This window comes from Sabethes cyaneus, chromosome 3, assembly GCF_943734655.1.
Source record: "Sabethes cyaneus chromosome 3, idSabCyanKW18_F2, whole genome shotgun sequence".
In the NCBI taxonomy this organism is placed as follows: Eukaryota; Metazoa; Arthropoda; class Insecta; order Diptera; family Culicidae; genus Sabethes; species Sabethes cyaneus.
Window position 1 is genome coordinate 195697388 of NC_071355.1, and position 9457 is coordinate 195706844.

Consider the following 9457-nt stretch of genomic DNA (forward strand, 5'->3'; position numbering starts at 1 on the left):
TTCGACAGTCGAATCGAATGACATAAAAGGCTGCGAAAGTTTCAAAACCAACCTTTCGCGGTATGCGACTCGATACACATAACTCCAGAGTAAATACGAAAAGTAGCAGCGCAATGAAATTTGGTCTGTCGTGTCACTCGTCCCGTAGAAAGTGCTCAAAGTTCAGACACTTTTCAGCCAGCTCAAACTAGTAGCTGTACTCTCAGAATACGTTGACAAATTGAGTGAGAGCGAGCACTTCAATGACAATATTCCTCGATACGAAATGTTCTAACCTTTCCGGAAAAATTACTTGCTAAAATTACACCCTGGTGAAAGCCACACACTCAAAATAAATTTCACGTCGAAATCATAGGAAAAGTTATGTGAATATTTTCCATCCAGCTTTTCTTGTAATATTTACGTGATTTTCAGGCAGTTCGCACGCATACCAATGCGTTAACGTGAAAATCAGATAGATGTTATTATTTTTTCCAATAACAATCAGCTGAAAGTCACGTAACTCCCTGTAGAGAAAATTATGTGATTTTTCACGTGAAAAGGACGTGTGGATTATTTTGAGTGCAGGATTGTCGTAATGTTCGGACGCCGCCGGGAAATCTACGTCTCCATGTTCCTGGATTCCTGCTACTTCGTTGGATCACTAAATCTGCTGCTAATCAAGGCGGTTTATATGACGCGGGACGCAAACCAAATCTATTACTGCTACTGCTGCAGCGAAGGGACTTTTCCAATTGGTGTCTGTGCAAGATTACCACTGATGAGGTCTTACATAGAGAAAGAGGAAAACGGACTATCCCTCGCTCAACAAAGAATGATGAATGAGCTGGTTGCTAAGCAAGTATGCTATAGGATAGCTACTGGACTGCTTGTATGCTGGTGTATGAATCAAGCCGGGGAGAAACTACTACTACTACTTATAGCTACTGTCGCCGCTTTAGAAAGCTGGTGGGCGGAAACCAATTCGATTTGTCCGTCAAAGTGATCATTTGATGAATAGAGGTAAACCAAATCGATTTCTGCTGCTAATATAACCATCCGACAAAGCAATCGAATGTTCAAAGGAACTTTTCGGATATTAGACATATTAATAGTCATTTTTTTTATTACATTGCATTTATTTCTCTAGAAGTGTTTCCTTTTTGACAACGTACATTGTGTGACATTGGGATTAAAATAAATTAATATCTGCGGTTTGTTAGTTAATCTTTCGACACTAAACTTTCCTGAGAGTTTCGAATTATCTCGCTGAAAATAGCGTAGGGCCTAATGACTTAAATTGGTTGGCGAGTGGCGAACGAACTCCCATGTTTAAAACCACTCTCTAATAAAATCAATACCAATACCAAACTGGTTGGCAGTACGCAGCCACTATCTATCATTCCCGCTCGTGAAAAGCGTAGTTACAGACATCTTTGTGGTTTTCATCACCACATGGGAGGAAAATAATTTTGCTTTTTTAATCACTCATATAATGGCAGTTCACTTCTGAATTTCGTATTGTAGTCTAAATACAATGCATCTGAGGGCTAGGGTTTTACCTACGTAGCGGAAACTTTACAGTTTTAGTTTTCCATGGGTTGTCTGACAAATTTACTTTTAATTCCAACACAGCTAGTCAGGACAGAAAATTGCCGAAACTAACAATGAAGAATTTCGGTCTAAATGATAAGATCGTTTTGGTTTATTTTTAATTACATATTATACATTTCTATATTTTAACTCGTTTCTTTGGCATTCGAGAAACTTTCGAAACTTACAGCTGTAGTCAACTTATTGTTTAATCGTATCGTAGAAGTAATGCGCTAGTGGATATCGAATGGTAAATGCAAATAGAGTACAAATTATCTGGAATATAGTTAGCAGGTTATTCAACTTGTCCTCTCTGATGGGCCCTGTAATCAGTATGGTAAAATTTATTATTGTAAAATTATTACAACTAACGGTTCCATCCTCGCTTTCTTCGAACCGAATTAATCGCAGCAGTTTGAATATGTTGTAGCACAATTTTCCTACAATGTTAAGTTCGCTTATCCGGAACTGAGTCTTGCTGTAGTTGAGCAAATCCGTTGCTGGGTCATGTTTGGGAAGTCGGTGCCTCGGACAAGGAATGAAGCGAAAAAGTTGCGGAACAGAGTACACAAAATTTATTACTTGCGGGATGAAGAAGAGCAGTACTGTTTTACTGAAATGACCCAGAATGCCAACCACAGCGAATGTCATTCCCGACAGATAGTTGAAAGTGTCTCCCACAAAAACCTGCGAAGGATACCTGTAATTGAACAATGGATATCATACAAAACTGCGTGTTAGAAAATTCCGATCAAACATTAGCATAACGCGTGTTGGTTTATAGCAGCGGATCACCACCAAGTGGTGTGAATCAACGCTTTATTTTTTATGGTTGTTCAAGTACACCCTCTAACCAGATTTTATACCAAAGTGACAGTGTGTTTGGCACAGATGATTGTCAAAATTATTTATAAGAAAAAATACAAGGGTCGCCATCGTTTTTTATATGACTCATTTTCATTCATAAGTGAGGAGCTGCATTGAACGGACAGACGTTCATAAGTTAATGTTAATAGAACATCAATTCTCATACAGGAATATTATGTCTGCCGAAGCCTCTCAATGGTTCTAGTGAAAAACCAAAAAAAATGTAACAATTTGAAGTGACTTTCCACCGGCTCGATGTTTTTGACCAACAAAAAGTTAGATGTTAAATTTTTCCTATGGGGTCTGTTTCTGCTGCAAATATTTTTGATATCAGTGTTTCTCGCGTTTGGATCGTTTTTGGTCAGCAATATCCATCAGGATGAGCCAATTGGCAACGACGGATCGGTGAACCACCTGCCGGCTGCATCGAAAGATACCATTCAGTCAACAGCGTCATCCTGGTTCAATGTGAAATTTATCAGTAATCAAAGTTTTCCTTCGATTACATCAAATGAAAACCCAACGATTTCTTGGCAAGAAGCCGAAGGACATCCGAGACACCCACGGTTCAAGCCCATGCGGCTAAGGGCGGTTGCTGAGCCGGATAAATACACCAAATACTATAGGTAATCTGATTTTCAACCATTATGCACAGTGAGCAAAACGCCCCGAAAAAAATATCGATTGAAATGTAAGAAATGCCTAATGAAAAGCAGCAGTTGTGGGCTGCAAAAATTTATTTTTCTGTTTTGCTTAGCGCTTGTAGATTTATTTTAAAACCTTGACATAGTGTGACGTAACAATTTGGCATTACAATATTAAGTACTGCAATATTAAAAGAAGCCTTCAACAAAGATTAAAATACAAAGTTTCGTAATATTTATTGCCAGATTCTGACTAAAGCGAGAAAGTAATGTAATTTTAGGTTGAGATGGTAATGTCGATAGTAAGATTGAAGTTCCACCCACATAAAGGTTTTATTAAGTAAAAAATTGAAGTGAAAGTTATATAAAAGTTTACTCAAACCATGTTCTTCTCACCATAACGAGAAGCACTTTTGTCACAGTCCCACTTTTTAAAGAGCACCTTTACTGCGAAAGAAATACTTTCAAATCTATTTTAAATACTAATTGCCAAACACGTCATGCTTTTAGGTCAATATATTATCACGATGGCTACCGGGAGCAGCAAAAACTGTGCTTCATCGAAGGAAGCCTCATCCCGGAGGAAAAGTCAACCGTACAGAAAGTGGTCACACTTGTGGGTACTCCACATACGAAGCAAACTAATGAGACTGAACTGGAAACAGGCCAATTAGATATAGTTGCGAGAGAGTTGGACGAACAGATGATTGAGGATAGAGAGGACACGGGAAGCGAAATACTTCCAGATGGTCGCTGTCAGTGCCTTCCAGAGTGGCACGGACCGGATTGTGGGCAACCGGAGGTGCTTTGGAGAGCATTTATTGCATCGAAGATCCCACCAAGAAATCAGACGACTGCCCCCCGCAAAGTACCCAAACGGGTATTTTACATAATTGATACTAACTTTATCAGCGTGGAAGTGCTAGAAATTCAAATAATGGAACTGATAGATGTCGTCAGTATGTTTGTACTGTGTGATAGGCAACTTTCTGTGGTGGAACGAATGAAAAGCGAGACTTACTCTATAGGGGCACATATGAAAAGTACTGATTTCTTGAAGCAGACAAGAGAAAGGATTCTACTATTGGACGATCCGAATTGTAGCGGAAAAAATATCTTCCGCAAAATGAAAAAATATATCAACAAAAAAGATATGCACCCAGAGGATATTCTATTGTTTAGTCAAACGGACGAGATTTTAAGCCGCCGGGCGGTCAACTATTTTCGTTGGTACGACAATTGGCCGCAACCGGTTAGATTTCGATTGAAGTATAATGTGTTTGGCTTCTTCTGGCAACATCCGGAAAATACCCGTATCGGCAGTGCAGCCTGTCAATTAAGTACTGTGGACGAAGTTTATCGGTCCGACCCAGAGGCCCTGCTGCGGATCGATAAACCAGTGATGATAATTGGTGATCTGAATCATTATGGTGGATGGTACTGTCGCCACTGTTACCAACCAATAGATATAGTGAAATATTTAGAATTCATAGCTACAGTCAATACTACTACTAATAGTGGTAGCGTTAGCGGAACTAATCAATCGTCATATCTTCCTGATCCAAGAAAAAGCAACGTCATGAATGAAGAGTACGTTCAAAACCTGATCGCTAGCGGGAAGTACTTTGACGGAAACATAAATTTGGCGAAAATTCAGCGCCATACGGACAAGTACTATGCACCAGAATATGTCCGCAAAAATAGCTGGCGGTTCGACAACATTGTCATAAATCTGTTTGCCCGGTGGGAAGACAGCGTAATTGACGATGAATACTTTAGCTAAGCGGCATACATACAGCAGTGTCAACACCGTAATCAAGCACAACATAATCATCTCAGAACAAATAAACTTCCTATCGTATATACTCATCACAACACCATACAGCATACAGTTCGGTAATAGTGAATACAAACATAGCCAAAATTTCTACTCCATTCAATACTCTAATCATAATCTCAAGAGCGAGCTTGGTATGTGTGCAGAGGACAGTTGAAAATCACAACTTTCAACGTAGAGAATGTAATACATACGAATGAAACTAATGCTTAGATAGTGCACCATTAAAAAAATTTGCCTATTTTCATATAGATTTGAAATGAACTATTTTTAGACAAAACGATCGGCACATAATGGAGGAAAATATGTTGAACTCAGAATAATAGACACATTTGGTAACACCATCTTTGATTCAATTAAACTAAATATACCTAACTAATCTATGTACTGATATTCTATATTAATCAGTAGATTCTTTTTTGTAACTGAGTTTGATGCAGGTATTCTAAGTGAAAGTGTATGATTATGCAATTGCAATTGTCTAACTTAAGCACGGTTACGTGCCCAATGTGATTATGCTTCCTTTTTTTGTTTGATCTGAATAAAATGCTTTGCGTTATTATTGTTGAATTATTTAAACAATTGTATAGTGCTTTTATATCCGAATTAAAAAATAATTCAGTCTTGTTACGTGAGGTATTTCGTGATCTGCAATCACACAATCAGTTTGAGGAACGAATTAGAAGTGTGGTATAGCCGCCATGGCCCATGGCACTTCTGAATTTCTAACGAGCAATCAACAATCAAACTGCAATAATCACAGTACATCAATCTGCCTTATTGTGACAAACCACTTTGTAAGCATTCTATACTTGACTAAACTAGAAGGTTTTGTTTCTTTTTTGATATTCTGCGGACGAAAGTACTCGACTCAAGAAGTTGGCAGTCAATTGCGAATATGGGAATCAGTTGAATCCGTTTATGTTGAACATGTTTTCGACCGGTCTACGGCTTGACCCAAGGGCGGCTCTGTGAAGAACAGGCTACGTCGACGTCGCAAAATAGGTTGAAGATTGCAATTAAGAAATAATCTACAATGCAGCACAAGCGGGACACAAACTATGTTTGCTAGAATTATAATAACAGGGGGCGTTTGGCTACCTTTAAGACAAAAACCATCAAAAGAGAAACTAGGTCCAAAGGTAAATTATCTCCAATCTTCAATTATATTCCAAATCTATAAGAAGCACGAAGCCGCATATTCCGTGATTGATCGAGAATTCGAGAGGCACTGGCAATCTATTATGGATTTAATAAGTTCAACATCAACATCTATCTTTTTTTTTTTTTTTGAAACGATGGTTCTACAATTGATGAAGGGACGGTAGGGGAAAGAAATGAAAATTTTGGTGAAGGAGGGGAAAGAGCGGAAAGGAAGGGGGGGGGGGGGGGGGGGTATTGGTAGCTATGCTTGACAAGTAGTCATTTTGACTCCTACCTTTTGTCCAATACTGGAAGGTGCATGAGTCGAACCAAGCTGTAATCTGAGATTATAACCGAATTCGAACCCACAACACCCTCCAGGGCAAGAAAATCCTTCATGTTTCCTGAATTTAATCGAATTCATTGAAATCCGGTTCTGTGAGGGAAAATAAAGCAAACAGTCGGAAGTCGCCGGGACAAACTTATGAGCTGAGCTGTTGAGTTGGTTCGATTCGGATGGCAAAGGATTGTACAAGAGGACATTCTATCAGTAGCATGATAAACTCAACGCTAAAGAATGAGCTTTGTCATGGGGTTACCGAATCATCGTTTCGGAAACGTTGCAAGATAAACTCCACACTCTTTTGCAAGTTCACTTGGGAATCGTAAATATGAAAGTCTCGGCATCATCGTGCTTTTGTTGGCCGTCTTGGATAAAGATGTCGAGAAGCTGGAAAAAAGTTGTGAACTATGTATTCAGCAATTTCAAAATGATCGAATTCGAAAGTAAAAACAAGAAAATTGTACAAAACTAAACGAATCGAATTTGAAAACCTATCTGCAAAAAAAGATTAAAATAACCGTTGATATCAATCCCAAAAAATCTAGAGGTTTTACACAGAGAATGTAAAATAATTGTTGTAAATTAATTGAGAGCTTAACTGTGCTATTTTGCGGTAAATACCTCACAGAGGACAAAATCATTGTAATGGAAGATGAAAAATATTTTAAATTTGCTAACCATAGATTCAGGGAAAATATTGTTTCTAATGTTTCGATATTTCAGTATGGCTAGAGCGCCCTAGAGGTTCATTACATCAATATACGTAGTATTAACAACAGAAATACAACACTACTTACCGATTATATTTCCACAAGGCAAGTGTTGCGCCTATGTAGGGCAGCATTATATAAAGCGAAAACTCGTACGCTTCCTTACAGTTCCCAGCAAAGATCTCGATCAGATTGAAGAAAACGATCGACACGGCAATAACCAACGATTGACACACTTCCAGTCCATTGATTCCGGCTAGAATGTTGATTGCATTGGTACAAAACACCGCCAGCATACCCATGTAGATGTAATACAGCACACCGATATCGAGCGAAGTGCCCAAGAGCGAGGAAACATACTTCGGGAGAATTATCGTTGTCGAATTAAAATTCGTGTAGTAAACCATCAACAAAGGTAGCGATGCTATCGTTGGAAGATATAGCTTATCACGCCACCGTAAATTGAGTACGTCGTCAGCAAATCCTAACAGTATCATACAGCAGATCGACAGCATGGCTGCAATGAATTCGACGAACTAAAAATATTCGAATGTCATTATTCAAATCAATATACGTTAGAGTTCCCTATAATACCTTATGATGAGGAAACTCTCCAGTATCCCCATTTGATAAGTTGGTCATAAACGGTATCGGAATAAAGAGGAACAATGAAACCAGGAATATACAACCCGTTACAACGCCGAAAGCCTCTGGACTAGAATAAACAAATTCCAATAAGCACGCATTTGACGAGAATTGAACTTCAGCCAGAACCTACATCTTGGCTTTATTACGCTTGTTCATGTCAACACCGGAGAGATTCGCATTTAGAAACATCGTCTTCATGCGTGGGATCAGCTGTTGACCAACGTAGAAGGCCCCGAACGAGATTATCACATTTACTATCAGTGGCAACGGTATGCAATGGTTGCTACCAAAGGCACGGAATTCAAATGATTTGAAGAATGTCATGTTGGATTACTTTGCACAATTATTGCACTTGAAATACTACAAATTTTAACTTTTTGATTACGGCTAATGTTTTGCTAACTGATAAAGTTCGTATTGCCTTTGTGTACAACCGCAACATCACAATCGACACATCGCCGGGTTTGAGCTGTCAGTTGGCTCTTGTTTTATGCTAGGTTTGTCACGTATACGATGGTATAAAAGTTAGTTAGCTATAAAATATTGATCTGGCTGCGGTCGGCATTCGAGTTAAGGTGATTAAGGGGATGAACCGGATGAACGACTCTATGTTTTACGTTAAAATTGTGATAAATATAAAACAACCGACCTATTTAAGACCCCTGTACAGTTGCAAATGAGGACCAAAATAAGTTAGGTACCTTAGTATTATGCATTTTACCTTAGTATCATGCATTTTACAGTACCACCCCGATAATACGAAAAATTGTAGTCGGATGAACAATTTTCGCCTAAATTCTTCATCTTCAGCATGCCCTCGGGAGACGACAGAGGACCATCGTAGCAAATAACAGTTACAGAAGCAATTACAGATTAGACAATCATCAAATATCTTGGCGACGAAATAACGACACGATTGGAAACTCGGAACATGTGAAACTGTAGTATAATCAATATATATATCCCAAGGAACATTTTTGTTGTATAGTAGCTTATCAAACGCTTCTTCAATTGGTTTTAGCTATACAATAGTTGAATAAGCTACTCTTAAGCAAAATTGTTTGTTGGGATAGAATGCCAGTGTCGCTGCAGTGCGCGTGGCAAATATTATACATATCCGGATAATGTATTTACATTATACTTGCATATGTGTGTGTGCCTGAGATTCAGCAAAAGGGGAATCTCATTGCCAAACTTTGACAACCAGTTTAAAATTTCGAATATGGCTGCAAAGTAATGTGATTGTAAACTTCGCTTGCTTCAAATTTCTGAAAAAATCGGTGCGAAAAGACTCAGTTGAGGGATTCAATTCATTCGGATGAAAAGAAAATGAGCGTTTAAAAACATTTCACTGGCATGAAAACACATCGATGAGCGCACTGATGGCAGCACCAACCAGCGCACAGATAAAGAACAGATAAATAACAATAAGCAACTTTGACAATGAAGTTCCCGATTCACAGACTTGATGCAGATTGTTAGCATCTTGTTTACCACAATGAGTCCTGTAGAAAAACAGCGACACTGGCATTCTATATATATATATATATATATATATATATATATATATATATATATATATATATATATATATATATATATATATATATATATATATATATATATATATATATATATATATATATATATATATATATATATATATATATATATATATATATAGATATAGAAT

The 9457-nt window shown here is 38.0% G+C and overlaps 2 protein-coding genes across 2 annotated transcripts; one reads left to right on the top strand and one right to left on the bottom strand.

Annotated features, from left to right (window-relative positions):
* Positions 1-1120: 1120 nt before the first annotated feature.
* On the bottom strand, positions 1121-8201 carry LOC128744663 (UDP-N-acetylglucosamine--dolichyl-phosphate N-acetylglucosaminephosphotransferase). The gene is made up of 4 exons (XM_053841827.1): positions 7895-8201; positions 7711-7831; positions 7204-7652; positions 1121-2272 (listed from the first exon to the last, which is right to left on the bottom strand). Exons 1-4 carry the CDS (start codon positions 8086-8088, stop codon positions 1774-1776), a joined length of 1263 nt encoding a protein of 420 aa, XP_053697802.1. The 5' UTR covers positions 8089-8201; the 3' UTR covers positions 1121-1773.
* On the top strand, positions 2569-5457 carry LOC128744662 (beta-1,4-mannosyl-glycoprotein 4-beta-N-acetylglucosaminyltransferase). The gene is made up of 2 exons (XM_053841826.1): positions 2569-3065; positions 3594-5457. Exons 1-2 carry the CDS (start codon positions 2695-2697, stop codon positions 4864-4866), a joined length of 1644 nt encoding a protein of 547 aa, XP_053697801.1. The 5' UTR covers positions 2569-2694; the 3' UTR covers positions 4867-5457.
* Positions 8202-9457: the final 1256 nt, after the last annotated feature.